Source organism: Marmota marmota, unplaced genomic scaffold, assembly GCF_001458135.2.
Source record: "Marmota marmota marmota unplaced genomic scaffold, marMar, whole genome shotgun sequence".
Taxonomy (NCBI): Eukaryota; Metazoa; Chordata; class Mammalia; order Rodentia; family Sciuridae; genus Marmota; species Marmota marmota.
This window is the reverse complement of record NW_025999949.1, coordinates 34827739-34842366: the sequence shown is the minus strand read 5'-3', so window position 1 is coordinate 34842366 and position 14628 is coordinate 34827739. Positions and strand designations below refer to the sequence as shown.

The 14628-nt window shown below is 45.4% G+C and overlaps 1 protein-coding gene across 4 annotated transcripts in view; it reads left to right on the top strand.

The window, feature by feature from the left end:
* Trappc9 (trafficking protein particle complex subunit 9) overlaps positions 1 to 14628 on the top strand; it is a 501039-nt gene that overhangs the window by 146264 nt on the left and 340147 nt on the right. For all 4 annotated transcript variants that reach the window (XM_048802178.1, XM_048802177.1, XM_048802179.1 and 1 more), the window contains one exon: positions 275 to 399. In XM_048802178.1, the coding sequence (XP_048658135.1) occupies positions 275 to 399 (125 nt within the window). The remainder of the gene's footprint in view (positions 1 to 274; positions 400 to 14628) is intronic.

The following is a 14628-nucleotide window of genomic DNA, read 5'->3' as shown; positions in this document are numbered from 1 at the left end:
ATAATTAAAATCTCACCAATTCAGCTGGGCTCCTCTCTTCAGTAGTTGGAATGAGAGGGCCTTGTCATGGCCTTGGAGACCTGTGCAGTCTGTGGCATTTTCTCCTGAGTAAGTGGGAACTTTGTAGAATAGTAAGGACAGAAATTAGAGTGCTCTTCCTGTTGTTAGCATTTTTGAAGAAACAAAAACCAAAAAACCCCCTACATTAAAAAACAAAAGCCAAAAACAAGCTTGAGCTCAGGTCCGACTTGTGACGTTTGTTCTTGTTTCCTAGATGGAAGCAGTGTGAGCGGCTTCCCCCTGTCCAGTCCTTTCCGACAAGTCGTCCGTCCCCGAATGGAGAGCAGGCCCTCCAACGCCCCCGAGGGCAGCAAGACTGGGGACCTCAGCCACCTGAAGGTGAGTGTGCCCAGGACAGCCTGCCAGCCTGGGGCCTGCAAAGCCTTCCCAGGGTAGCCTGGCTGTGCTGCTCCAAGAGGAGAGGCCGTGTGTGGCTGGAAGTGGTTTCTGTGTTTTCTGTCATGTGGAATGCTTTGGAAAGTGGTCTGGAGGAAGCTTGGCACCTTTTTTTTTTTTTTTTTTTTTTGGTGCTGCAAAGCCTTGTTTCTATGTGAGGGGATTTTGGTGGAATGAAGGAGGACAGTGGTGAGTGGACCATTTCCTGCCTCACTGGTCAGCATTGGAAAATGCATCATGGCGTCATCATTGTGCATGGGTGTTCATCCCGGCTGTGGTGGTGCCTTCCATTTGTTGGTTTATAAGTACATGGGAACAGCTTGACTGTCCCTATAAAGTTGAGATGCTTGGGACTGGCAGGCCAGCCTGAGCAGAGACTGCAGGCTGTCAGGAAGGTGTGAATGGGAGCCATCGTCCCAGAGCCCACCCTGGAGAGCGAGCAGTTGGGGAACTGCAGGACTTGGAGCTGCTGCTGCTGGAGTTCGAGTGAGCGTGTACTCCGGCCCAGCCTTTGGGGCTGCTGTTTACGGTCCTCATGCCAAAGTGTCAGGGCACGCTGACTGATGGGGCTGTTGGAGGAGCTTGACTGAGAGATGCTTGGATTAGTCACAAGGAACTGCACTGCAGGGCTGCCCCAGCAGGGCAGCATGGGTGGGGGAGGTGTTGTCTGAAGCAAGGTCTTGGCAGGAGGGACCCAGCCAATGATGTTGGTGGAGGTAGAATTGGCACCTCCTGCAGGAGGACCCGTAGTGAAGGCAGTTTGCTGCTCTGCATTGCTGTGCCCATTTCTGGTCCTCACCCAGGGGCCTGGGCATGAGGACAAGATTCCCTCCAGCAGCAGGGAGCAGAATCACACAAGCAAGAAGCTGGTCTGCTGCTGGGGGAGGCCTCAGGGTGCTGTGCCCAGTTCTCTACCTGCAGCCGCGCAGTCCTCACCACCAACCTGCGAGGCAGGGGCCATGTCAGCATTCTGTATTTTAGAGGGACACGGTGGCTTGGGCATGATAGATAGGAATCAGCCCAGGAATTTAGTGGCATAGGTATGACAGGCACCTGGCTATCCAGTACATTCCTGTGCCACCCTCCAATATGCTGGCATGCTCAGGGATGGCACGCCCTTGAGGAGCTGAGGCCAGAGAGAAGTGCCATACAGGAGGCTCTCATGTTCCACTGGGAGATTTAGCACCTTTCAAGCAGCATTTTCAGGTTGCTTTCCTCATGATGGCAAGTGTGCATTATTCAAGTAGAAATTACTGAGTAGCTCAGAGAGATTAACTAATATGCCCAAGGTCAAGCAGTTACTAAGTTGAAGTTAAAACTCAGACCCAGGTGTGTCTGAATCCAAAGCTTGTGCTTTTTCCACAATACCATGCTGTCTCTTTACATATAATTTCCTAAGTTTCTAAACATTGTGGGATACAAAATCTCTATTGATTCAAACTATATTTATAGAGCGGTTGTGTATAAGCTTTTTGGCCTATCTGCCCTCAGTTTCCATTCTGTGAAAAGCAGATAATACAGCTCCTCCTGGGCTATTGTAAGGAGTTAAGTGTCTGCTATTAGCCCTGGTAGATAAGAAAAGCTTACAAAATGGCAAATCCAATTCGCTTCCAAATTATTTCTAATCTGTCCCAGTGATAGTTATAGAGACAGGGGATTTCTTCCTGCAAAGTTTAAGCATAAAAGCTTCAAAGGAATCCTTTAATCTGCTCAACAATTTCAAAACTTAATAAGAAATTTAGAAGTAAGCGATGTGGAGAGAGCCTGCTGCCTGTGGAATTCTAATCTCACACTGATGTTTGAGGCGCTAGGCCAAAGGAATGTTCCTTGAGGTTCCATGACGTGTTAGAACTTGTGCCTCTGTGATCAACATGTTCATCCGAGCCTCTGCAGCATTTCATCCAGTTTGTTCCTTCTAGTAAGCAACTGTTTCATGCCTATTCTGGATGCTGGGGCCATAAGAGAGAACAGAGTCCCAGAGCCACGTTCTGGCAGAAGAAACTGACAGCGAAGATAAATATCAGACTGTGCTAATGCGAGATGGATAAGCAGAGAAGAAACAGGGGCGACTGCCACTTGCTGTTTCAGGGAAAGGGTCTCCAGATGCCTCAGCACTGGCCCTCTGTGAGAGGAGGCAGCCCCTTTCCAGTCTATGTGACACTCTGCTGTCCTGAGGTCAGTGCATTATTTGAGTAACAGCATCACTGCCAAGTTGCCAGTTTTCCCCACTGTATTGTTAGTTTATTAAGGCTAAGGATGAGGCCTACCAGTCTCTGCATTGCCAGCCTATTGTGTGTGTGTGCATGTTGCGGGGACACACACACACACACACACACACACACATTTTCATAGGACTTTCAGAAAATGTTGAATGACTGAATAAGAAAGAAAACTGAAGCCTTCTGAAGACTTGCCCTTCTTTCCTAGTGAGAGTAGCAGAGGGTGAGTCACATGTTACAGCTTATCCCATGGTGCCAAGGGCAGAGCTGTAAAGGGTAGCCTGCATTAGAATCTCCTGGCAGGCCTGGAAGCCAGCTTGCCAGGCCATCCCCACAGCCTGTAGTCCTGCAGGTCCAGTGGGGCCTGGAGCTACATCTCCAGCAGGTCCCCAGGCAATGCTGATGCTGTGGGGTGGGGAGCTTTCCCCAAGGTCACTTCTCAAGAGAGCAAGCAGTTGACTTTGATCTTTTGTGAGACTGGCCTGTAGTGTCCTTAAGAAGACTTCTGGGCCTTTCTGATATTCCTCACAGAGACGGGCACATGGTAAGCTCTCTCTAGGTGCCCCAGTGGCAGATTTGCAGTACCTTGATTCCTGAGAAGGAGTTTTCATAAACATCTGTGATACAATTAAAATTAAATCTAGGAGGGCTGGCGACGTAGCTCGGTGGTACAGAGCTTGCCTAGCGTGGGCAAGGCCTTGGGTTCAATCCCTAGCACCCAAAACAAAACCAACAAAACAGAACAACAAAAAAATCTAGGCATTAAAATGCTTATTTGGGGGCAAGTCTAGAAATACCTGTGTGGGGAATCCATAAACCTGTCAGCCCTGCCCATCCAGAAATTTCCCCAGGCTAGGGGGTAGTCAGCACAGCGCCAGGATTCTCAGAAACCCTCACGTCTTTGGAGTTTGTGACCCTGTTGCTGAGAAGTACCTGGTGGTTCATTTTCGGGATCTCCAGGGATTCTGAGGCACCTTCTTAGCGCCAGGCAGGTCTTGGGAACTGTCATTACAAACCATTTTGTGCCTTTGCATTCAGCATGATTGATCTGCAGACAGTGGGGGAAGAACCAGACGGTAGGAGAAAATGTGTACTTTTATTGCATTCTTGCCAAATAGGAAAATTGAGTTAGATCTGCTATTCAGAATGACTGACAGAAAACAAATATGTTTGCTTTGAGTAAGGACATTTAGGTGACATTATTAGTTCCTACAAAATCCAAAGCAGTTTAGAGACTACATCAAACAAAATGATTCTATCTCTCGCTTCCAGAAATGTCACAATGGAAAAACCCCATGTTTGGCTTTAAGCAGACCTGGAATGACCCTTGCTTTTCCCCAGTGTTGCCACAGTGGATGAGTTACTTCAACGCATAAGTGAGCTGGAGGGGACCCTTGGTATACCCAGGGGACTTCCTACAGTGGGACAGGCCACACAGAACCCAGCATAGGAGCACGCCAGGCCTCCTGGAGCTAAGCAGACATAGGCCCTGTGTTCCCGCTCTGGTGTGCATGCTTCCTGGCACCTCAATGTCACATGATGGAGATGTTGGCCCACCAAAGCCCAGGCTTCACAAAAGCAGAAAATATTATCCTCTCATCTTTAACCATGCCTAGCAGAATGCCTGGCATATCCCAGATGTCCAGTAAGTGACTGTTACTACCAAAAGGTTGAAAGTTATCTTGCAAAGGAGGGGCCATCTACCCTCAGCTGACTGGTGGGAGGCACCTTGCAAAGAGCTGCGAGAGCCAACACCAGGGGGATGAGCTGCTTGTACGTGTTAAGAGGAATGTAGCCGAAGTGCGGCAATGACAGAAGAGGTCAGAGAGAGAAGGGGAGACCACAGTGAAGACTCCTGAGTGCAACTCAAAAGATCCAAGCCAGATAGCATGGCTGTGGGGCCATCTTGAGCCTGCAAGGGGCAGTAACCATCGCCTTCCCTGAGCCCAAGTTTATTGGCTTTGTCAGCCCAAACTTGAATATCCTGGGTTTTTTTCCTTGCTCTGTCAAGGAAGACACAAAACAGAATTACCTGATGTCCATCTCAGATTAGATAAAAGCTTTCCTAGGATATGGAAAATCATTACTTTATAAATAACAGCCCTGAAGAAAGATTGAAGACAAGAAATAGAAATAAGGAAGCAGATATGGGACTAGATGCATAAAAAGCATTAAAAGCTGTAGAAAAGGCTTTGGCCAACTTTGAAAACAGTTCCATAACTTTACAAGATAATTATTTTATATTCCTAGTTTGTTGAGTTTTTTTTTTTTTAAAACCAGGAATGAGTGTTAGATTTTCCTCAGTTGCTTTGTGTGTTTTGAGATGAGCATATGGACTTTCTATCTTAGTTTGTTAACATGATGACTTTCAAGGATTAATTGCAGCATGTCAAACCAACCTTGCATTCTTGGGATAACCCTTCCTGGTCATGATGTAGCATCCAGCCTCAAAGCATATGCAATGCTTAGGAATGAATCTGACAGAAGGTGTGAAGGATCTGAGATAGTCAGCAGGGAAGACGATCAGGGTCTGAAAAAAGACAGGAGGCTGTTTGTGGGGAGAAGAGTGGCTGCACTTCACTGGTGTCTCTGACGTGTTTCAGACAGTTGGTTCCCCCTCTCCTCCCTGCCCGCTGGGCACCGAGCTCTGCGTTCATGCATGCCCCAAACGTGCCTATCCTCCTGTCCCTGAGCTCCATCCTACCCCTGGCTGCTGTCCTTATTCTTCCCTTTTGATCAGTTCTAGGAAGATGATATCCAGAACATGGACTAGCACTAATTGAATAAAGCAAGTTACAAAACAATAGTTAGTTTTCAATTTTGATTTAGGAGAAAAACAATCTCACACACAGGTATTCACGTGCGCATGCTCATTATGAGGTCCAGCAAGATGCACCCCCATTCAGAGTACTGTTTTACACAATTCAACTGCACTCCAGAATGAGTCTCTGTCAACACCACTCCTGCAGTGGGACATGTCTGCCAACGGTCTGTGGGAAATGCCCTTGCCCTCCCAACTTCACAGGGCTGCTCAGCAAGAAGGCGACCATGGTCCTGCCAGGTGCCCATGCCTGGGGGTCGCATCATTGTGGCAGTGGGAAGCTGGGTCTGGGACTGGAGCCAAGGGCTGGCAACTACTGGTGAGCTGGATGGGTGCCAGGGATGGATAAAGGATGTCACGTGAGGCACAACATGAAGAAGCTTCAAGGACTAAAACCACAAAGAAAACCTGGAGACCTCATTGTACACCAAGCAGGAGACCACAGGGGCACCCAGAAGAGAACAGTATCCAGTGCTTCAAGTTTGGGGAAAAGATAAAAGGGAATGAGAGCAGTGAGAAAAACACCACTGGATTTCATCAAAAGAAGTTCACAGATGATCCCAGAGAAAATAATTTCACAAACGCTGAGGATCTGAGCCACCTCCTCTGCCCTTGTCTTTAGCCCGTGTAGGCTCCCTGACAAATCTTGATTTTTTTTTTTGGTTCTGGGCTCTTTTGTTTTATATTCTGTGCTCTTAAAGACGGGGCTATTTTAAAAAGCAACAAGAAACTCATTAAATGAAATATCCCTAAGGGTTGGATTGTGGCCTGAAGGTCAATACATATCTGGTAGAGAGAGAGGAAATTAAACCCCACATCACTGGGCTTCATGTGGATAGGTCTTGATAGCAAGGCAGGCGCTCCTAATAGCAAGACTGTGTGCAGCGCAAATAGCAGAAAGCCCCCTGGGCTGCCCCAGGTTCCACTCCCCTGTTCTGTTTCTGGAAAGACACTGCGTGGCTCTGGGCCTCGGTCTCTCCTTGCAGAACAACACTGCTTTCCTCACAGGCTTTTTAAGGGCATCAGAACAAAGTGTTGGTTATGTGTGTGGGGGTTAGACTGGAGGAGACTTCTAGTAACATTAGGTAACATTATATTATTGGTTCCAGAACTTATTCCCTGAATAGTGTCCTAAGTGTGCCCAAGCCTCTCTCCCCCCTTTCCCCTTTGCCTGCCCCTTCCTCCTGTGGGCCCCGCCTGCTGGGGCCCTGCTCCCTAGCTCCCCTGTGGAGCCCCCCTCAGCCAGCTCCCACAGGAGGCATGATGGATGCCTTCATTCATGCTCCATCTCGGGGTTACATTCGGGGCCTTCCTCCCTCCCTGGCAACTTAGCTTCTCCTTCTCCTTCAGTCTTTGAGATGAGCCTATTTTCTTGGCTGCTTCTGAATCTTTGGAGGGAAGAAAATGGGATCAAATGGTGTTTTGGTCGGCTTTTCTTCACTGTGACCAAATACCTGACAGGAACAACCTAGAGGAGGAAAAGTTTATGTGGGCTCATGGTTTCAGAGGTTTGGTGTATGGGGGCTGAGCACCGCACTGGGCCCACGGTGAGGCAGTGCATCATGGGGGAAGAGTGGCCAAGGGAAGCTGCTCAGCTCCTGGCCACCAGGAAGTAGAACGGAGAGATGGAGAAGGGGCTGCAGGGAAGATGCACTTTTGCAGGGCACACGTCCTGTCACCCACCTCCTGCAGCCACTCCCTTCCCCACTGCAGTGGCCACCCGGTCATCCCGTTCCAGCTAGGATGGACTGATTAAGTTACAACCCTCGAATTCCAATTGTCCCACATTTGAGCCTTCCTATGTTAATACAGGAACGTTTGGAGAACACCTCATATCCAAACTATAATCAACGAGAAGAGTCAAAGGAACCCAGAGAGTCTTCAGGTGTGGAGTGCTTAGGTCCTGATGCCTTGCTGCAGGGTGGGTGGGCAGGAGAGGGAGGCAGGGTCTCCTGTCACTTCAGGGACCTCATGCCTTGAAGGAAAATTGGGACATAGGCAAGGGATCCAAGGTCATATGGTAGCTACTATTCAGATTTCTGCAAGGGACTTGAGTGAAGAATTGGATTCTTTTCAGTGACCATTATGTCAAGAAGTGTGGTCCTGGGCTGAGTCTGAAAGTTGGGACCCTTGGCCTGCTGCAGCAACAGCTTCTCCGTGGACTGTCCCACAGAGATAAGCACAGTGAGCTTGGTATTAATGCAACCACACCTGCTGGCATAGCAGTAGTGTGTCACAGGTGTGGTTTTCTTTTCACATTGGCTTTAATAGTATTGACTTGCTTGATTCCATAAACAAAGGAATATTTTTAAATGTTGGGTTTAATTTTTAGTATTAAAAGTAATTATTAAAGTCTGATGAGACAGCACTTTAAGACAAATGTTTTACATCCATAAATTCTCACTCCTGTTGTCAAAATCTGATGATTTTTAGGATTTCTTTTTGGTACCTAATTCAGTTAAGAATAATGCAGGGACACAGAAACTACGTTTTTAATGAAGTATATGATCAAGAGGAAAAGGCAAGTATAAGCAATTATACTCTAAGCAACATGACTTATAAACACTACAGGTAAATGGAAGTACCCCAGCCACTTAATAACTTGTTAAAATTTTATTTTTAATTGACAAATCATAATTATATGTATTAATGAGATGCAAGGTGATATTTTAATACATGTACAGATTGTATAATGATCAAATCAGGGTAATTAACATATTCATCACCTTAAACATTTGTAATTTCTTTGTGCTAAGTATATTCAGAACCCTCATCTAGCTATTTTGAAATATACAACATGTGGTTATCAGCTGTTGTCACCATGCTGTTCTGTAACACTGGACCTCATTCCTCCTGTTGGTCTGCATCTCTGTGCCTCGCCCTCGCTCAGCCTCTGGTGACCACTCTGCTCCTGGTTTCTGCGAATGCGACTTAGTCCACATGTAAGTGAGGTCAGTGGCTATTTGTCTTTATGTGTCTGACTTATTTCACTTAACATGGTGTCCTCTGGTTTCATCCATGTTGTCACATGACCACATTTCTTTTTTTTTTTTAAATGACTGAATGCCATTCCATTTCCTTCCTTCCTTCCTTCCTTCCTTTCTTTCTTCCTTCCTTCCTTCCTTCCTTCCTTCCTTCCTTCTTTCCGTGCTGGGGATTGATCCCAGGTCTTTGTGCAGGCTAGGCAAGCACTTTACCACTGACCTATACTTTAGCCTACTATATATTGTATTTTAGAAATTTATTCTAAAGTGGATTGACACTTAGGAATGCTAAAGTTGTCTATGCCCGGTCTTATGCGCACTATTGCAGTGAACTTGGGAGTTCAGGAGTACGTACCTTCAACACACTTAGTTCAGTTCCTTTGCACATATATCCAGTAGTGGAATTGCTGGATCATATGGCAGTTGTTGTTGTTGTTGTTGTTGTTCTTCTTCTTCTTCTTTTTTAGGAATTTCCATTCTGTTTTCCAGAATGGTTGTACTAATTCATAATACACCAACAGTGTACAAGGGTTCCTTTTTTTCCCACATCCTCATCAACACTTGTTATCTTTACTTAATAGCCAATCATGCAGGTGTGAGATGACATCTTATTGTGATTTTAATTTGTATTTCTGTGATGATGAGTGTTTTTGAGCGTTTTTTTCATATATCTTGTCTATTTTATATTAGAAAGAAATGTCCATTCAAGTCTTCTGAGCATGTAAAAAAGTATTGTTTTCTTGTTGTTGAGTGGTTGAGTTCCTTATTATTTTAGATATTAGTCTCTTGTCTATCTGATGTGTGATTTGCAGATATTTCCTCCTGTCCTGTAGGTTGTCTCTGTACTCAGTTGATTGCTTTTTTCCTCTGTCAGAAACTTTGTAGTCTGATGTCATCCCATTTGTTGTTTTTGCTGTCATTATCTGTGCTTTGGGTGTCATATCCAAAAAATCACCGTCCATCTCAGTTTCATGGAGTTTGTGTTTTTCTTCTAGGTGTTTCATAGTTTTGGGACTTAAATTTACATTTTAGTCTATTTGGAGTTGATGTTTGCATATGGTGAGGCATGAGGGTCTAATTCTATTCTTCTGCCTGTGGTTGTCCAGTTTTTCCAGCCCCATTTCTTGAAGAGACTGACCTTTCTTTATTGTGTATTTAACATCTCTTCATGATAAAAACTATCTCAACAAATCAGGCATTTAAGGCATGTAACTCAACACAGTAAAGGCCAAATATGTCAAACCCACACCTAAAGTTGGAAATTTTTTCTCTAAGAACTGGAAAAAGACAAGGATGATTGCTTTTGCTACTTCTACTCAACACAGTACTGGAAACACTGTCCAGAGAAATTACGCAAGAAAAAGAAAAGGCATCCAAATTGGAAAGGACAAAGATAAATTGTCTCTGCAGATCTCATATAGAGAGAACCCTTGAGATTCCACAAAAAAACCATTAGAAGTAACCAATTCAATAATATTGCAGGATTCAGAATCAGCATACAAAAATCAGGAGCATTCATATATACCAATAGCAAACTATCTGAAAAAGAAATAAAAAAAGAAACAATCTCGTTTATAATAGCTACAAAAAGTAAAATACTTAGAAATAAAATCAATCAAGGAGGTATATCCTTGATATGCTGAAAACTACATATCATTAATGAAAGAAATTAAAGAAGGAAACTAGTGCAGTCTCTCTCTGCCCTCCTCCTCTCTCTCTGCCCTCTTCCTCTTCCTTCTCTCCTCTCCCTTTCTCTTTCTCTCTGCTCTCTTCCTCTGCTCTCTTTCTCTTTCTCTCTGCCTCTCCTTTCCTTCCCCTTTGGGTAGCCCCCCAATAAAATCTCTTGGTTGAAAAAAAAAAAACCAAGAAACTAGTGGAAAGACATCTTATGTTCACGGGTTGGGAGAATCAGTGTTGTTAAAATGACTGAACTACCCCAAGTGCTCTACAGATTCAGTGAGACGCCCATTGACATGTCAATGGCATTCTTTACAGAAGCAGATAAAACTATCCTCAAACACATGTGGAACTACAGAAGATTCCAAATAGCCAAAACAATCTTCAGAAAAAAAAGTGAAGCTGGGGGTATCACATTACCTGACATCCACATGTGTGTGAAACTGTATAATAAAACCGGCATGGCACTGGTGTAACAACGGGCAGACACATGGGCCAGCAGACAGAGCAGAGAGCCAGCAATGAACCCACGGATGGGCAGTCAACTGACATTTGATATTTAGTTACTTTTAAAAAGAATTCTGTTAAAAAGAAATAAAATAAGAAGGTTTATAAAAAGATAAGGTGACTGTTACCTGTGGTTATAAAAATCTTTAATGGGTTCTTTAAATTTGTTTTGTAAATTGGTCAAGTTAAATTTGAAGAAACGTTTGGCTTTGGAGTAGGTGTAGTGAATTATACTCTTCCCAGGCCTTTGATGTCCTTTGTGTTAGTTGACTATCTCTACAGCCTTGTGACAGTGGCTGTTGGGGACTGATTTACCTGCGCTGTAGACTGAGAGATGGTGACTCCGGGTGCCTTCTTTTGGAGTGTCCGCAGCCCTGTCTCCTTCAGCCCCTGGGTCAGGCCTTGACTGTCTTGGGTTCCATGGCGGTTGCTAGTTAGTCCCACGCTGTGGATTCTCTGCTGGAAAGCTGCTTGAGCAATCTCCTAGAATAGGATTTTGGGGGCCACTTTTCTTCCCAGTCTCCAATCAGTTTGGAGTGTGCCAGGTTTCTCAATGTGGCCCCCACAGGTTCCACAGTGTGGCCATCCTGCCACCCCTCCTGGGCAGAAGCTACTCTTGGCCCTCAGTGTGGCTGTGTGCCAACTGTGGACCGGCAACGCCCAGGGTGCAGGACTGTGAGTAGCATACGTCGTCTCTGCCCACTGGCTGGTCATGCCACAAGGCTGTGACCCGTCTTGCTCTCTGAGGATTAGGCCAAGTGAGAATGGCACAGCAGCAGGTTGGAGCATCCCCTCCTGGAGTTGCTTTAGCTGGGGCCGTTAGGGGAGAGGGAGCTAGAACTCGGTGGTCTTTCCGTCCTGGCACCTTGGTGTGGGATAGCACATGAGCCTCTGTCCTGGTCCTGGTCAGCCCCCTCCCAGCCTCCTGCTGTTCCCCTCTGCCTCTCTCCTCTGCGTGTCTTCACAAGGCCAGAGGTGCACCCATGACTTGGACTTGCACTGGAGTGTGTGTATGCACCCTGGAGCAGGAGGGCATTTGTCCTGCAGTGCACTGGTGGGGAGCCCCATCACCAGTACACTGGAGGGGAGCATCATCATTTTGGGGGCCACTTTTCTTCCCAGTCTCCAATCAGTTTGGAGTGTGCCAGGTTCCACACCCTCCACCAGGCCTGGTGCTCAGCATGGGTTGAGGTCTCTAACTGTGACACATGCAAATCCTGTAGTTGAACTGGGGGGCCAAATTTGAGAATATGGTGGACTGACAGCTCTTTCCCTGTTGTGGATGACAAGTACTGCGTGGGTGAGTGGTCTCTTTTGTGGAAAGCCTGACAATGAGCAGTTCTGTCGTGTTCAGTCATTGCTGCTGTGCAAATCTATAGTTCTGAGTTTGAGGTCAGGATTTGGGGAGGCCAAGCTTGGTGATGCAGTGTGGGCAGGATTGGGCCCTGGAGTGGCATGTTCTCTTGGAGCTGAGTGCTGGATTTAGATTTTTGCTTTGTGATAATTTATAATCTCATAGAGATGAGATTCTATACTTAGTTTTAATACTATTCATCTCTCTCCTGAGTTGGTTCCTTTGATTATGCCACTGGACTTGACAGTCTGGTCTCTGTCCCTCCCCTCAGTTGCTGTTCATCCATCTGCAGGTCCTTGAGGAGCTGGGGCTGTGAGGGGGACAGCGCTGTGTCTGCGGGCAGGTCTTCAGCAGCCCTCCCTGTTCCACAGCTGGGTTGTGAGCACTTCTAGGGAAGGTTTATTTTTTTCTGGTGTCTGACACAGTATCTGGCACATAGTAGGCTCAGCACATGCTTTTTGGAATCCAGAGTAAGTGAAAGCTAGAACTGGGAGAAGTATGATCAGTGTGGCATCATTTCTTCTCCTACATAAGTTTTGTGTGAGAAATGAGTGAGGAGATATACTGATGGAAGCTTCTAGTGTCTGCTGGGAGGCAGTATGAGGCTCTCTGAGTGACACAAAGCTTCCTCTGTGCTGGGAGGGCTGCTGGGCAACTCATGGCTGTGCTGTGGTCTGAAGGGGGCATGACGCAGGCTGGTGTGCATGACATGTGTGCAGCTGAGAGAAAAGGTCAAGGCCAGGTCAAGAGGGCTTGATTGCCAAGAAGTTGTATTTTTAGAATTTGAAATTTCTTAAGTAAGCTCTTAGGATTTAATAGTCAAATGGTACAAGGATTTGTTCTGCCAGCTTCTAATATTCTTTATTGGAGAATGAAATGGAAAGCCTGTGAGCATGAGGCTGGGAGTGCACTTAACAAAATGACACTTTTCAGTGGATCAATGTGCACTAAATCGTTCTAAAGTGAGCACAAAGGTAGAGCTGTGCAGTTAAGAATTAGTGCATCAATAGCGAAGCTGTTTCCTGTCTGTGGAGCAGTAGCCTGAGGGAAGCAGCCATTCTCAAGAATATTTGTGAAATTGAATTTAAAGTAATGGGCAGTTATTTCTGGAAGGCAACATTCTTACACCATGTTTCTTTTGATGTATTTGAAATATGTAGAAAATAAATTAATGCACCACATTCTTGGGGAAAGACAGGCTTCTGAAACTTGTCTACTTCAACCCAGAGACCATAATTTAAAGAATTTTTTGATGAATATATACACTAGAGACCTGGAGAGCAAGATTTCTAGGTTCCTAAAACAACAAGGAAGTTCAAAATTGCAATGATGAATGGAACCTGAAGCCAAAGTGCTTCCTCATGGTAGACTTCACCAACCCACGTGGGCTTCTGGGGTCGGTGTGGAGGAGGGAGTGGGACTGAAGGCCTCTGGCACTGCTCCACGAAGCTGGAAGGAAAGTCTGTGCCCAGATTCGGGAGCCTGGGAAGCATGCTTTGGTCTTCCCTGAAAATTGCAAGTAGCCATGCCATATAGAAGCTGCTCTGCAGAGACACTGGGCATTCCACATGAATAATTATTTGCTACAAACTGCCAGGAGACAAACTGTCACAATGTGGAATCCACAGGTACAGCGATGGGAGCATCTTGACATTTTAAGGAATCCTGTTTGAAGTGATCACCATAGTATTATGAGAAGTAAACCACAAGTATGAAACAAAAGCAGGCTGATTCAAAGAAGAGCTGCATGGACATCCTAGAATTAAAAAGAAAACATATATATATATACACCTACCCATACATCTAGCTGTTAAGGCAAAAATAATTTAAAATAGTGGTTGGGTTAAAGAGTGGCTTTGATGAATTGAAGACAGAGAGAATGAGTGAATTGGGAGATACATCTTAGTAACCTCCGTTGATGGGTTTTGGCTGGACAAGGAAAGACCCTGCAAGAGTGGTTAAGAGGATAGAATAAGAGTCTCCAGTATGTTTCTAGGAGGGGTTCCAGGAATACAAAGCAGAAAAAATATTGAAGAGGAAAATATTCAAAGAGACAATAACTAAGAATTAGCTTAAGAAATGCCAGAGGCATTAAATTAAACAAGTACATCAAGTTTTGGGATTTCACATTTAATTAGAATGATAAATCTTCAGATCCAAGAAGCTTAGCAAATCCCAGTCAGGATGAACACAAAGAAAATCACACCAAGATTCATTGTGATTAAAATGCTGAAAACCTGCAGTGTTAAGGAAAATCTTTACAACAGTTGGAGAAAAAGTACGTATTAATGGAAGCAAAGACAGTGGCTTTGGACACCTTGTCAAGAAAAATGCAGCTGGAGAACATTGGATTTCACTTTTCACTTGGTAAGAGAAAACAGCTGGCCAGGTGTGGTGGTGCATGCCTGTGATTCCAGAGGCTCAGGAGGCTGAGACAGCTCCCTGAAGTTTGGGTGGTAGCACCTTTTTGCTGAGGAGGATCACAAGCTCAAGGCCAGCCTCAGCAACTTAGCAAGATCCTATCTCAAAAGAAAAAAGAAAAAGGGCTGGGGATGTATCTCTGTGGCAATCCCTAAGACCCCCCCCAAACCCCAAAGAAAAATGAAAGAA